Source organism: Phoenix dactylifera, chromosome 5 (genome assembly GCF_009389715.1).
Source record: "Phoenix dactylifera cultivar Barhee BC4 chromosome 5, palm_55x_up_171113_PBpolish2nd_filt_p, whole genome shotgun sequence".
Classification (NCBI taxonomy): Eukaryota; Viridiplantae; Streptophyta; class Magnoliopsida; order Arecales; family Arecaceae; genus Phoenix; species Phoenix dactylifera.
In genome coordinates, this window is record NC_052396.1 from 649,683 (window position 1) to 665,081 (window position 15,399).

General features: G+C 37.3%; 2 protein-coding genes across 3 annotated transcripts; one reads left to right on the forward strand and one right to left on the reverse strand.

The window, feature by feature from the left end:
* Positions 1-1,319: 1,319 nt before the first annotated feature.
* Positions 1,320-9,974, forward strand: LOC103720991 (plastidal glycolate/glycerate translocator 1, chloroplastic). Of its 2 annotated transcripts, none has more exons than XM_039126368.1 (8): positions 1,320-1,677; positions 1,760-2,075; positions 4,070-4,331; positions 4,426-4,541; positions 5,986-6,095; positions 6,269-6,446; positions 6,615-6,744; positions 7,412-7,675. In XM_039126368.1, the coding sequence occupies exons 1-8, from the start codon at positions 1,378-1,380 to the stop codon at positions 7,455-7,457; spliced, it is 1,458 nt and encodes a 485-aa protein (XP_038982296.1). In that variant the 5' UTR covers positions 1,320-1,377; the 3' UTR covers positions 7,458-7,675. The 2 variants fall into 2 exon arrangements, with proteins under 2 accessions (XP_038982296.1, XP_008809217.2); XM_008810995.3 differs by lacking the exon at positions 7,412-7,675 and adding an exon at positions 9,080-9,974 and having other exon boundaries at positions 1,321-1,677.
* Positions 9,975-10,828: 854 nt separating this feature from the next.
* Positions 10,829-14,981, reverse strand: LOC120110784 (phosphoribulokinase, chloroplastic-like). Its single transcript, XM_039126369.1, has 5 exons — positions 14,282-14,981; positions 12,836-12,920; positions 12,663-12,747; positions 12,024-12,268; positions 10,829-11,323 (listed from the first exon to the last, which is right to left on the reverse strand). Exons 1-5 carry the CDS (start codon positions 14,842-14,844, stop codon positions 11,072-11,074), a joined length of 1,230 nt encoding a protein of 409 aa, XP_038982297.1. The 5' UTR covers positions 14,845-14,981; the 3' UTR covers positions 10,829-11,071.
* Positions 14,982-15,399: the final 418 nt, after the last annotated feature.

Below are 15,399 nucleotides of genomic sequence, written 5' to 3' on the forward strand. Positions count from 1 at the left end.
CCACTGCTAAAGCAGTAGAGCAGGCTTGTGATCAGCATATGTCAGAATGTTGCATGACTGAAGATGCTGCAAGCATTTATCTTTTGATATTTGTTCTATCAAAAGTTGCCTAAGTTTCAAGCTAAAGTGTAATTTGTTTTGAAATCATCACTCGTCCCCAACATGTGAAATTTTTTTAATAATGGGGTTAAAGAGTGTGGAGACAGGGTTCGAATTCAAGACCTCTGCTCTGATAACACGTTAAAATCATCACTTGTCCCAAAAGCTTAAGCTTATAGGATGAGGTAGATTTATTTATATATTTTATATTTTCTTACAATTTATTGGTAGATTGAACTCTCAGGTATTCGCAATGCCTTTGGCATGCGTGAGATGTGTACCAGGATATAAACTCATCTTGGCTTTTAGTTGTTATTATCTGCTCCACTAAGAGAATAGGAGTACATACATATGCTAATTAACATTGGGACTTTCTATTGATGTTTTCGCAATGAGTTCGTTGACCATCCAATCTCATGATGATGTGATTTCTTGTTTTGTACTTGAAGTAAAGTTCTTGTGTTGATGCCAAATCTTCTTTTTTTCTTGGATCAAAGTTGTTGCTCATCTCAGCCCAGCTCACGCTTGAGTTTGTGAATCTTAGGCAATGGACCGTAAGGCTTACGTAAGGCTCCTCTGTCGCAATATAAAGCCTCACGATCACCTCCTCCTCATGCAGTTACTCAATAATACTTATTTCTGATTATAATCATATATATTTATCAATCAAATCTTATATACAATATTATTTTTATAATATCTAACGTACTATACGTTATATATATTTACAATATAATTGGTGAATCAATTTTTATATATTGTTTATAATCTTGCTAGAACTAATATTAATTCAATTTGATCCTAAGAATTTGATGTGCTGATAAAACTAATGATCAAACCGAATTCAGTCTTTGATAAAATTGAAGTATATTTGGATTTAATTTTTTTTAATCAATTCAAATTTGATCTGTGGCATTTTTTGTATTTTACCATCGAAAAACTAAAGTTTTATTTGGCAGATTTTTTTGATGGAACATAAAGTAATTTCTTATTTTTTAAAAATATTTTTAAATAAAATAAAAATATTTGATAAAAATAAAAAATTATTTTAATTTTATCAAAAGTTTTTTAAAAAATTAAAATAAATCTCCTATGAATTTTTTTTTTTTTTAGCGTGCATCGAAAAATAACCCAAAAATCGATGGATTCCTGATCCCGCGGGCGAAAGCGAAAAAATCCAGTCCTCGTATTTCTGTCCACATGCCGCACAATTTAAAACCCAAGCCCCATCCCAAAGGGCAACGTTGCTGAGCCCTGGACTTCCAACGGTTCCCTTCCATGGCCACCGCCTCCTTAGTACTTGCCCCCACACCATTCTCACGTTCCCGCAACTCCAAATTATCCCTGAAAAAACCCTCAATTTTGCTGCAAAGATTCCCAAAAGCCTCTTCGCACAAACCCTTCTCCTCCCGTCTCAGACCTCCTTCATCTCGGCCGCCGCCGGGAGGCCCAGCAATCCCGGCGGCGCGCTTCCGATTTCTTGTCGCGTGTGATGATGATGGCGCAAAATCCAAGGGCCTGATTCCCCCGAGATCCGCCGGCGCCGATGGCGGGGGAACCGCAGTCGGATTTCCCAATGTGAGTGCCTTCCGTTCTATGCTGTGTGGATGCCGGATATCAAATTCTGATTCATATCTGGGATATGGATATTGTTCGCCAGGTTCTTGGGATCTTGCACTTGGCGGCGTCGCTCGGGATAATTCTTGGGGCCGATAAGTTTCTCAAGCAGGCTTTTGCTGCCGCCGCTATAAAATTCCCGAGCGCTCTTTTCGGGATGTTCTGCGTGTTCTCGGTGCTGATGGTCTTGGATTATGTTGCTCCGTCTGCCGCGATGGGCTTGATGGGTTTCTTTGACCCGGCGACTTTGTTCATCCAGAGGTGGCTTCCGCTGTTTTACGTCCCGTCGCTGGTGGTATTGCCTCTTGCCGTGAGGGATATCCCGGCGGCTTCGGGGCTTAAGATTTGCTTTATCCTAGGTTCGTGATTCTATTCGTCAGTTATGCTCGTAGTACAACTAGTTTGTTTTACATAAAATGGTACTGCTATATCATGATCTTCAATAATTGTAGAGATTATTGGGATTTTATACTAGTTATTTTCGCTTCAATATGGCTCCATATAAGTGCACTGCATCCTTTGCCATATCTTATTAGAACTTTTTCTTCTAATGCTTGTGTCCCATCAAACTTGCTTTCATGCATTAACAAGATGTTGAAATAATCATCTTTATTTTGTTAGGATTCTTACTTGTATGGCCTGTTTAGGATGCTCTCTTTCCTGTGTTTATAACTTGTCACCATAGTTACACAAGTTGTATATTGTAACAAATCAATATCATAACCTTGGAAGATGAAATCTAATAATAAATTAGGATGGCAATATGTTGCAAAATGCAAAGAGTGCCTTAATCTAGATGCTTAGAGAAGAATTGTTGAAACAAAAGCTTAACATCTTACTGGGGAATGCAATTCGGTTCGCAGCGATTCCATTTATTTTAGGCTTTTGGTAGCCCAAAGCCACAGCTTGCGATTGCTGTGACTTTTTGAAAAGGCCACAGTGCGCGCTGTGGCTAGTGGCTAGTGGCTTTAGTTTAAATGCCACAACCTATATATATTCTTTGATTATTCACGCATGAATGGGCATGTCACCAAAAAAAGGGCAGTGTTTATATGAACTCTTTTAACATAGTATATGAAAATCATGAAAAGAAAAAATGAAGGATGCTTCGAAAAACAACATGGTTAACATTATATGTTGTGTTGTGCTCTATGTGTGTATATCAAGTTGGACTTGGCTACACTAGTCGAATCCATCTCCACTCAGATCCAGATAGGCCTATGTTGGACAATGGAGGTCCCATATCGATGGTCCAAGTTGTTGGATGTGATTTACTATCTTTAAACTGCTTATATACTAAAAGTCATATAATTTGGAGATCTCTAGCCTAAGCATCAAGTGATAAAAAATATATAATTTAGTGTTATTTAGACTATTCATTTTGGACCACTTGATGCACAGGCTAAGCACCTCCAAATCACATGATTTTTGGTATGTAAACAATGTAGAGGTAGTATATCATATTTAATGGCTTAGATCATTGATGTGGGACCTCCATCATCCAATCTAGACTTGACCGGATTTGAGTGGATCTCTCTCTCTCTCTCTCTCTCTCTCTCTCTCTCTCTCTCTCTCTCTCTCTATATATATATATATATATATATATATATATTAGGGGCTATTGTACTAGTTATCTCTAACACTCTTCTCTCAAAGGCAAGATGAATAATCATCCACTAGAAGCTTGCCACAAGAATGATTAGACTCTGCATAAATAGTAAATAGAGGAGCATATGTCACATGAATGGTATCCAGAGCATCATGATGGTCCCTGGTTGCAAGCATCTGAGTTCTGGTATAGTATAACTAGGGGAGTGTTGGTGTTAATGTTGATTTAACTTGAAGGCATGCAGACAATATGCATGCAAGACTTGCACTTAGATAATGTTGTTGTCATACAATGTCTAGATTCATCTGTAATCTCTGTATGCAGAAGATATGTACCTAATTATATGCAGAATGTAGATATGGATGGACAACATCTGGTTGGAGAGAGAAAAAAGGCAAAAGACATATGTATATGCTTATGATATTTACACACAGTAAGGGCTAATATGATATCTTTTCAAGCCTGGACCAGTATGAGGATAGAGCAGCATGAAAAAGTAAAATCAAATATAACATCTACAACACATAACACAGAGAGTGTACACAACTTTTCCAGCCTTTTCTTCCTGTATCTTTACTTTCTCTTCTACTGTGAATGTCATTAACTTCTAACAATATCAGTGAATTGTAGATATATTGTCTCATAGGAACTTTTAACAAAAATTTTCAGTTGGCAAATATAATCTGTAGTGGCTTGTTGGGATCTCTTTCTGAATAACAGACCAGTTTCCTTTTTCTTCTCCAGTTGGTGGCTGGTTGGCTTCGCTTTGTGTTGCTGGGTACACAGCCATAACTGTAAGAAAAATTGTGAGGACAGAAATGATACCTGCAGAACCCATGACAAAACCTTCTCCATTTACATCTGTTGAACTTTGGGCTTGGACTGCAATTTATATTTTAACATTTATTCTTGCACTTGTAAGCCCAATAGCACTTGGTACAAGTGCGAGAACATGCCTTCCATTCCTTCTTGCAGCTACAGTTTTGGGGTACATGCTTGGTTCTGGGTAATATGCTTCATATACTTGTTAGATCATAAAGTATATGTTGCACTAATAACATTTTGGGCAATTATTTAGTTATTGTTGTTCGTTTGTTCAGGTTGCCATCTAATGTCAAGAAGGTATTCCATCCAATTATCTGCTGTGCATTTGCTGCAGACTTGGCAGCACTGGCATATGGGTATTTCTCACGGTCTGGAATGGATGCTGTTCTAGGTTAATAACTTACTTCTATTTGAGATTGCCTTACCTTATTGTATCGAAATTCATGTGACATTTTACTGAAGCATGTGGGAGATGCATTAAATGACTTTTATCTTCTACTTTAGCCATCTTCCATTTCAACACTTACAGTAAGGTCCTTTGGATGATCTTGCATCCATTGCCACAATGAATTAGGGACTATTCTAATGCACACAAACTTTGTATCATATGAGGTATGTCATTGGCAGTCGGCTCGCAAAACATCAGGGAGTTGATGTTCTAATACTTACATGCATGCAAACAAGCAGATATACCTACGTACATAAGTACATATGAAAGCACAAGCATATGTACGGATGCACATGCATGGATATTAGGATGTCACGTACAAATTCCAGTTTTTCTTGTTGAAGAATCATGTAACTTGGTCTAATTTCCTGTGTTTCTCAAAATTATGAGATCTTCTAATTATTATGATGCCTCTGGATTGGTTGTGATATTTATAGAATGAATTGGCTTCTAAATAGTCAATGATTGTGTCTGGAGCTATATTACAAGTTCAAAAGGAATATGGTATGACAGTTTGATAAATGTTAACATATCTGAGAATATTATATTGTAAATAAGTGTCAATTGACATGCCAATCAAAATATCAAATACAGCAGTCCGAACTACTGTTAACATCTCTGATGATATGCTTATCAGTATATATGCCCTTTTAAAGGCACTAATAAGTTATCCAGATACCGACGAGGAACCTGCCTAGCTTAATATAATACATGCTGACCTATTTATTGGCTGTGCACTTTGTCATACATCTGAAACAAAGTCATCTTCTGCTTTGACATTAAGTTTTTTTGCCCCCCTATCTTCCAAATTGAATTCCAAGTCCAATTGTGGAACAACCTCCCTCCCCCCTCCCCTCTCTCTCTCGAAATATGGTGGAATAGCTGCCATACTGTTTTGAACCCAGGACCTCTGCCTATTAGGAGAGGGGTGATTACCAAGTCCTGTTGGCATAGACATTTTACATCATGTGAGATGAATAGGCTTTTCTCTTCTTGTAGATGAATGAAAACTTATTCATCTGCCATAATGTTGTTGTCTTATGATTGAGTTCATTAGCATTGTATCACATTTGGAAAGAGGGCACTAGGAAGTGAACAAGTTTTAGCTTCTCCATATTCTGGCATAAGATATAAAAGAAACACCAAGGGATTCTTAAAGAGAGGACATATATCCAAAACATACCAAGGATTCTAATACACTCTGACTTGAATTCAAATAAGAGAAGTGGACCATGACTTCAGTTGCCCACACTTTTCCTAAAGTATAGCATACATGTGTAGCCACTACACAGTCAAATTTTTTTCTCCTTTACAACCAGCACAAAAGATCAATTGATTTTATGACTTGCTCACTATGTGTGTGCTGATTAATTATATATTTCTACAGCTGACTACCTAACCAAAGTGTCATCAAATCCTGGGGCTGGTGATATTCTCATGGGTTTTCTGGGATCTGTCATTATTTCATTTGCTTTTTCAATGTTCAAACAGAGAAAGGTAACCTCTTTGATTCCGAGATTATACTTTTGCAAGTCAATTTTTGCTGTAAGTTTTCATTATATATTGGTTTAAGTTACAAACATAACTCAAGAATGTTTTCTTCTGTTATCTTTTCCCACATCATATGCCAATATATGACAACAGTTTATGTTATTTCTTTCGCCTTCTAGCTTGTGAAGAGGCATGCAGCTGAGATTTTCTCATCAGTGATTATAGCAACTACTTTCTCTTTGTATTCAACTGCCATCATAGGACGTGCTGTTGGATTAGAATCAACTTTTACCATATCAATCTTACCAAGATGTATTACTGTGGCTTTAGCTCTCAGCATAGTATCCTTGTTTGAAGGTAATGTCTGTGACTCATTGCATAAAGCTTGAATTTTTTGATAAATACCCAGCAACATGCTTTCTTCAATGGTGAATGGAATAATTTCATTATTGTATTCTACTTGGTTGCAGGTCTTGCTATTTGTTTTTCTATTTCTCTGATTTCCTTCTTTTTATGCGGTTGTAGGTGCAAATTCATCACTTACTGCAGCTGCGGTTGTTGTCACTGGTCTTGTTGGAGCAAATTTTGTGCAAGCTGTGATGGATAAACTTCAGCTGCATGATCCTATAGCCAGAGGAATAGCAACAGCTTCTAGGTATTTCCATTCTCTTCTTCTGAAATTGCGTGATCTACAACTCTTTCATAGTTTTGCCAATTTATACTTTTTACTCTACAAAAGGGACTCAAATATCTCAGTGAAAAAATCTTCACATTTGCTATCAACAATTCTTTAACAAGTTAGAGCAAAAGACTAGCGTATGAAATTGCAATTGCTAAAATCTTTTCAAATAAATTTTAGTTTCAACTGAATCATTTTTAGTCGATAAATCTAGATTTCATGATTTAAGAGCCAGATGTCATAAAACATGTTTCTGTTACATAATGGGATTTCAGATATTTGAGTGGTCAACTACTGTTCTCTAGTAAGACAAATGAATTTAATCACATGAAAGCCATTAATCTAATATGCTATCTGCAAAAATCTTGGAGTTGTGTAGATGGTTATTTAGTTACTTAGACCTGCCTAAGCTTATGCTGTTTTTCTTGAATAGAATGGAGGAATAAAAAAAGTGTAGTTACTTATCTTCCAGAGGATTTCTCTATTTCTTTTCTCATGAATTTATTGGATTTATAGTGCTCTGAGCAATGTGAAGTTTCCTCACTGCATCTCTAATTTAGGGTAATTCATTTCTCAAGGACTTCCTTTTAGACAGAATAAGTTGTTTCTTGAGGAAGATTGAGTCCTATGTTATCATCTGCAGGTTTTCTTTTATGGATTTTACATATTTCAGGATGATTCCTTTATGAGGATTTCCTCTAAAAGGTTTGATGCTTTTCTTGAAGAAAATAAGGGTTAATAATGCAGGTTATCTTTCTGCGGGAAAATCAAAGATGTGGTTTTTTAGGGGGTTTATGAAAAATGTTTTAGTTACCTTGCAGTAATCATCATGAATGGCGAAGCCACTTGTTCTAGATCCATTTATAGTACATTGTTTGTAGAACAGAAACCTTGAAGATTGAGGATCCAGCATTTGCAGAAAAAATGAATTATGGGCTTATGCTATTAAGAAGATGACTTGACCATTTATAAATGGTTTCTGGTTGTTCTATATTCGATAATAAAAATAAAAAGGAAGTATGCTGCATTTGGAGGTTTTTATTATCAAAATCATAATTTCCATCATTTGTAATTTGAATTTTTTTGGAGGTCTGAAAGTTGAGGAGGTTCGAAAGATGGATAAACTAAGATGATAAGGGTTGAAAATGTGAATTTGGAAAATTCTTTTCGAGTATAAATTTTCAGTTTTGTGATTTAAGGATTTTTATAAGTTTACAATGCACAGTAAAACACATGATATTAAAAAACCATAGCTTGTAATTTCAAAAGGAAAAAAAAAAGTAAATCATGAAATGTCTTGATTTTGCAAAACACCAAAATGCACCCTTAAAGAACAAAAGGTAGTTTATTATAATATTACTAATATTAATAATCACTAATATTGTGATATCATATTATATTAAAATTGACCATATAATTACTTTAGAAGATTAAAATATTGTTGGAACATTAGTTTCGATGTTACTATATTAATAATATTAAAATATCAAATAATTTAGTGTATATATATATAGTTTACATAAAATATATATAATTGTATATAATATATTACATTATTTCATTAATATATTATATTTATTATTAGCATTACTAATATATTATCACTAATATTACAATATTAGTGATATTATATTATTAATAATATTTTTTGTTCAATTAAGAATATTATTATGAAATAATGCTATTAGATGAATATTAGTAATTATATATTAATAGTATAAATTATATTATATGCTATCAGGTCTATTTCATTTCCTAGTGATTTATCTGGACTTATCCAAACATAGGAATCGAACTAATCATTCCCGACAATTTTTGGAATGGATTTCCGAGGGATGGTCTACCCATTTTCCTAACAACCAAACGTAACTTCATGGGGCATCAAATTGGAGCTGGCGGACTTGAACAATAGTTGTTGTTGATTTTAGTAATAATTACAGTCAAGTTTAATGGTGTCTTATCCTTGCAAGATTTCCTGGATATATGTTTAGTTTGCTCTTCTGAGGTTAAGGTTCTCCAACCTTAGCGTCACTCTTTCGATGTGTACCGTCTTACACTTTCAGTTAAGTCTTTAATGGAATGCCTACCATTTTCTCAAAAAAAAGGGGGTAATGAAATTTTATAAACAATGTGCAACCTGGGAGGCTAGTTCTTTGAAATAAACTAAATACTTTTATCAACCTTGCATAGCGACAAATATGTAGACAGCTTGAATGTTTGATGCAATAACCTTTAATGGGAAATGTTATAATTTTTTCGATTCTCTTGTTCATGGGACTAAATGATTGCTGCGTATGTTCTTTCCTGTCAGTGCTCATGGATTGGGAACAGCAGCATTGTCAGCAAAGGAACCTGAGGCTCTTCCATTCTGCGCCATTGCTTATGGACTGACTGGAATATTTGGCTCCTTGCTCTGCTCCATCCCTGTTGTGAGGCAAAGCTTACTTTTGATAGTTAAGTAATCTCTTTATGTTGCTTATGTAAGTGGTTTGGCTGTAAATTCCCAAACTATTCGTTTGGGGTGTGAGAGACTCTAATGGAGGAATCATTGACTGCACAAAAGATATTTCACTATGCAAGTGAAAATTCTTTTTGCATGTCCTTGAAAGCATGAAGTTTGGAAGGGGAAGGTGCTATATGCCTATGGACACTCATGAAACTAAAAAAAAGAAAATCTAAAAAAAAGGGCTATAACTCAAATGTCAAATATATGTATGTATGTATGTATGTACTTAAGCAATGAAGCATGTCTCTCATCCGAAGGCAAAGCAAAGTTTGGCAAAGACCAAGGAGAAGCTGCCGGAAAAAGCAAGGTAAGAGAGATTGTTTTCTCATGTGTTTCTGATGGATTCACCTCGTGGTCTTCCGAACTTTTATGTAGAGAGGGAAGAGGAAAAAGAAAAGAAATTACTTAGGTGAGAGAACACGAATTACATGTTTAACAGTTTAAATACTCTTTCTGCCTTTTCTTTTATTTTTTGTCCATATTATCTTAGACTTCCATTTGTTTCCCTGGTCGTTCTCTCCAGTCTTGGTATCCGTTTACCGAAATGCTCTCTCTTGTGCCAAGGCTAATACCGTTGCAGGAAAGGTGCCAACCTAGACGCGACGCACCATTCTTGCCAGTCTCTTGCTTCGATCCCATGAAGTATGCACATCCTTCTCTCAGTCTTGCAACCACCCAATTGTTGCTGGCATTAGAGCCATTACAGATAGAATGGAGAGCATTTAATCATGAGTTACTCTTCAGGTCACGTCAGGCTAATTTCCTATCCATAGTGTAAAAATCCTGCCTAATCATCCAAAGACGACTTCAAAAAGATTCTTCTTGTAATATTTTAATGATCATTTTGCCCTGTCACTTCAGACACTAAATCTGCTTGGTGGGAGAAAGAACTGAATAAAAGAGAAGAACGAGGGAAGCAGATGGAACAAAAAGAGACAAGAAAGAGGGAGAGAAGAATAATCTCTATCTTGAAGGTGAAGTTCCATCCACAAATTTTTTTTTTTCTCTTATTTTCTGTGACTTGATGGGGACATTACATGCACAATATTGTATACACAGGATTAAAGTATTTCTGATTTTCCCCAGATGAATCTGCTTGAAATGGATTTTTTTCCTCCTTTCACAGGCAATATATGGAACAAATCTTAACTCTATATAAATGACTGTTTTTTAAAATCTTTTGTCCTGGGTTCTATAGGAGCAAGTCAGAAAGATTGAAAAAAAGAACCCTCATTACTATTGCAAAATAAAATTATTGTAGGCTGTGGCTTTGGCTCTTATTAAAGTATTTATCACTTAATATTTCTGTGAGGTGTGCAACATGGTTAAAAGAAAGGACAACCATAACCATCAAGCCTTCTTCCTAGTAGGCTATTTTAATAAATTCTTGTACAGCAGCCACTCTCATTAAAGGCTGTCTTTTTTGTCGCTGCAAGCTTTTCTAAATCCTTTCAGATAAGTGGCTGGAAAGAAAAGACACTGTTTTAATCATAAACCATTTAAAAAAATTATAAAATAACCATCAGCATGGCCAAGTGGAACCTCACACAGTTCTTCCATCGAAAAATGCATTTGATTTCTAAGGAAATCGTGATTGAGATCAGAATTCACTCAGGGAGTGGGGATTTGGATAAACCCCAATGCTCACAATCAGACGGGGATTTGCCACATTACTTCTCTCCTGCTTCTTTGTTACAGATACTATATAACTTGCATGAGATAAACATACTGGTTATGTCATTTTAGGAGGTCAAATATGAGAAGAAAATTTGAATTTGACTATGCAAATATGGACTATTAAACTTTTGCTGCTTCTGCAGGAGCAGCTGCCTTCTCTGTGATGATCTGTTCGTACAGATCTCTTATTTTCAAACCGATGATAGTTTGGAAGAGACCAGTCCCATTGTTGCTGCCTGGGAAGTCGGCATGCTTCAACATCTGTTGCGTCACCTCCCCATAGAACTTGGTTGAGATGTTGCTAAGATGGCTCTCTACATATATGAGCTCATCTAATTTGTCAAACTGCCCATCCATCTCCAACACAGAAACCTATGGAAACCAAATCCAAAACGAGGTTGATCAACTGTAGAAACTGTGAATCCCACCATCCAACCAGCTCTGTGTTGATTCATGTGAGTTGGTTGTGTATTAGAGTTTTATACACTAGTTACTATATGGCCCAGCTTGCAGATTAGTTCTTGACGTCGAATTTCTATAGTAGAAACTATTTCACCATTTATTTTACATTTATTTGCCCCAATTTTGGGAGCTATCATTCATATTAATAAAAATGCTGCAAAAAATGGAAATGGAGCTGTGTCATGAAGTTATGGAGGCTTTCCATCTAATAATATTTAATTTTATTGGAGGGCTTGATACTTGGCTTGATTCCCAAGACAAAAAACCTCCTCAGCACTCCAATTTCAGAATTGCAAATAAACAGACCATAAACTTGAAATCTTTCCTCTTTATCTATTTGAATCAACTTTAAGATTTTGTTTTTGCCATGTATTTCTATTAAGAGTTATATGTGCCATCAGCGCAGGCTTTTCACAACCTTTAATCATATTAAAATGGATCCATTTCTCCTGTTTCATTTGGTTTTGCAATCATCATTTTTGTGACTTTCTGATTGGTTCGCAAGTTAATTGAAACAAATCAGACATTTGTATGGTGATTTGTGTGTGTGTGTGTGTTTGTGTGTGTGTGGTTGGGGGATGGATTCTAGCTCTCATGACTCAAGAGTTACCTCATGGGAGAAGTAGGCATCTGGGCCATAGAAGAATTTGATTCCGGGGTATGAGCAAGTCAGTTTCCTCCCACAGGGTATCCAAGAGATGGTGGAGCCTTCATCAAAGAGGTAAACTGGGCTGAAATACTTCGACCCTTCCTTCATAATCAAGCGAACCCGCAACACTTTCCCTTCATTGTCATCAGGAATCAATTGGGTTGGCAAAACATCAATCACAGCATCAGCATATTGCTTCTGTGGGTCTGCAAAGGGTGACAATTTAGTGATGTAAGGACTGTGCCAGAAAGAAAATATGCTCATAAATATAAACAAGAGTCCTATCTATACGTATTATCTTATGATCATCACACAGAAAATGGCAGTATGCCATCAAGTTTTACAGTCTTGACTATGCCTCATTTAGTTTACAGGTGATCCAAATAGCAAAGGTCACTCTTCGTTTGTGAGGTTCTATTTGCAGCATATATCACAAATCACTAACGATGAGGATTCAAACCTTGCCTTGGTGGTGACGCATTAACATCAAATTGCTCCAAATATATCAATAATGACAACTAGTTCGGTTTCTCTAAGCAAGCAAGAGCACTTGGCACTAGCAATTGGAGAAATAGAGATTGGGCTGTCTATGAAAAGTACCAATGTAGGCATCAAAGTCAGGTTTTCGAGACTCAATGCTAGCTTTAATGCTTTCAAGACTATGCCCGCGTTCAGCCATATCTCTCTGCAATTCACAAAATTAATCTGATTCAAGGACATGCAAGCTATATCTACAATATGTAGTGAAATCAGTTAGGGCTCCAGTCACTGACCTGGATTTTCCATGCAAACTTGACCTCATTGCTGATGTCCAAATAGATGCTGAAGTCCAAGAGATCCCTCACACGAGGATCATACCTGAAGATTGAGGAAGAAATCAAGAATTGTAGTCAAGTTTCATACTAGGTGAAACAGCTTCCCAAAAGCAGATAGCTTTGCCCCAAGATTCAGAAACAATTGTTTATCTTATCACCAAGAGTATGAACAATCTTGTCTGTGGCGAGAGGGAACTGGTGCGACTCACAAGATTTGTTGCCAAACATGCGGAGTTGGTTGATTATGGAGTTGCCAAACCAGCAATTGTTGGCCCGAACTTTTTGTATGTGCATACCGGGTATTCCACTTTCTTTTTACATGTTAAATAAGAAAAAATCATCCCCTTTGGATGGTTATGCTATAAGGAAGGCAACTTGTAGGATCTAAAAAATTGGGGACATGCTGCTGCAGTATCAGACATTTTCTGTGAACATATTTCAGTCTTGAGATAATACTATAAATGTCTGCAAAAATATCTAGCACTTCAATGAAGAGTGCACGAGAGTCGCATTCCTGTGCACCCTTCATTGAACATCAGCATCAACTAGTTTTTAGGAAGCATCTATGTGAAGCAACTATGCCCAATAGGCACTTATTACTCATCATACACAGGTTGCTATAACAGAATTATATATCTAGATATCAGAAGAACATAAAATAGAATTATAAGCATTCTCGTCAAGTTGTCTATCAAATATATTTCAAGAAATATTTTATAGAATATCAGTCTGAATCATTTGCAGGTGGAATTAAGACAGATCAGAGCTAAAACGTTCATCATGTTCAAGCATAAAAATAACACAAAAGCACCTTCACATCATGACATAGCATGAATCATCTATCTAATGGTCATCCTATCAAAGATAAGAAACGTTGCAGAGACTAAATCAAGAATAAGAAAAAGAAAAATCTCCGCATAAAAATGGAACACGAATCGCGAATGGCCACCCAACCGACAACACATGATCATACAAGCAGAGGAAATATGTAATGCTTTAAAGCAGGGGACGAACATCAATCACCATAACTTGAAAGAATAATATATAGATCAGATTTCGAATACTCCTGCAGTTAGTTAAATCAATTAAGATAAACACGATTAACGTAACAGACTAGTATGGTCATGAATTACAGTCAGAGACTAGTGCGCATGCCTGCATGCATGAAGGAAAAGAAAATATAAATAATTAATTAGGAAATATCACAAGTTCAAGTTCTAAACTGCATGGAAATTTACTACAAATAATCGCCGGCCAGAGATCTTGGACAATTTTCGCCCAACAAAGCGATAAAGGCAAACGAAGAGGGATGATTAAGTTCGGAAAACTTAAAAAGAACCAAGGAAACCACATTTACTAAGGGAACGAAAGAGGAGTCGTCATATAAAACCCGGGGAAACTCACATTGGATGCAGTCCTTCAATGACGAGGATCTTGGGAGGCTGGATGAGCTCGGGGGGGTCAAGCAGACCGGTGACATGGTTGTAGATAGGCTTCTCCACAGGCACCCCTTCCTTGAGGGCCTTCACCTGCTCATACATGAGGTCGAAGTTGTTGGCCCTGGGGTCCAAAGCTGTCACTCCCTTCTCCTTCCTCCCAGTCCTGTCCAAGGAGTGGTAGTCATCCAAACATATCACTGTGGTGGTGTCGCTGATCAAAGTGTTGGAGTCTGGGTTCCCTCCCCTGGGTGGTTCTGCTGCCCCTCCGAACACACTGGTCATCCTCCTCATGAAGGTGCTCTTCCCACACCCCGAGTCTGCTGCCAGTCCGATCACCACCGTCTGAGCCTCGGCAGAGCAATAGAAGGCCTGTGAATTATTCTTTCCTCCCCTCCCGCTGCTTCTCCTCCCCCCGGTGTAGAAGATGACCTGCTGCCTCTGGCTGAATCCGAAGTAAGTCTTCGTTGGGTTGGACGCGCAGCAGGGGGAGCGAAGGGAAGGGGTGGTGCTCGCTGCGCAAACTGCCATCTTTCAAGGGTGGCAGCTGAGGTCTGTGGCTCTGCTTTCCTCCAGGGGAAGGAAAGAAGAGGTGGAGAGGGAAATCTAGTTGGAAGAAGAGGGCACGAAGATGAGGGAAGGGAGTTGTGGTGTGCCTTCCATTATTTTTGATGTTTTCGAGGGCCATTTTGAGTAGCTGAAAGTTTGTTTCCTACCGAATTATCTGCTCCGTACTCTATTCTCAAGAAGCCGTCATTGTGGCCTCGGATTTTTCTCTGCCTCGCTGTAAATGTTTTTGTTTAGTGACTGAAACCTACTGATTTGGATAATTGCTTTTTTTTTTTTTTTTGCTTAATGCAATTGTAGCATGATTATTCTTGTTTGTTGTAGCATGGAGCGAGCTTGGCGGCTGTTTCACTAGCCTAGATATGGTCTGCCACGTGGCGATAGAAGGATGGTTGGTTGGAGATGAGGGAATGAAGGGTGGGGAAGTGAGGTGAACAGGGTCCATGAACCAAGGCGATAGATATTCAGATCAAGAGCTGCAGAGGGAGAACTGTACCATCTTAGAATATTTTGCTGCAA

Bases quoted from the DNA above. Each gene is read 5' to 3' on its own strand.
- LOC103720991 (XM_008810995.3), top strand. From the start codon at position 1,378: ATGGCCACCGCCTCCTTAGTACTTGCCCCCACACCATTCTCACGTTCC. The intron at 4,332-4,425 runs GTAATATGCTTC...TCGTTTGTTCAG, and splicing joins GGGTACATGCTTGGTTCTGG to GTTGCCATCTAATGTCAAGA. The intron at 4,542-5,985 runs GTTAATAACTTA...ATATTTCTACAG, and splicing joins TGGAATGGATGCTGTTCTAG to CTGACTACCTAACCAAAGTG.
- LOC120110784 (XM_039126369.1), bottom strand. From the start codon at position 14,844: ATGGCAGTTTGCGCAGCGAGCACCACCCCTTCCCTTCGCTCCCCCTGC. The intron at 12,269-12,662 runs GTACTTTTCATA...CACCCTTTGCAG, and splicing joins TGACTTTGATGCCTACATTG to ACCCACAGAAGCAATATGCT. The intron at 11,324-12,023 runs GTAACTCTTGAG...TGGTTTCCATAG, and splicing joins ATGCCTACTTCTCCCATGAG to GTTTCTGTGTTGGAGATGGA.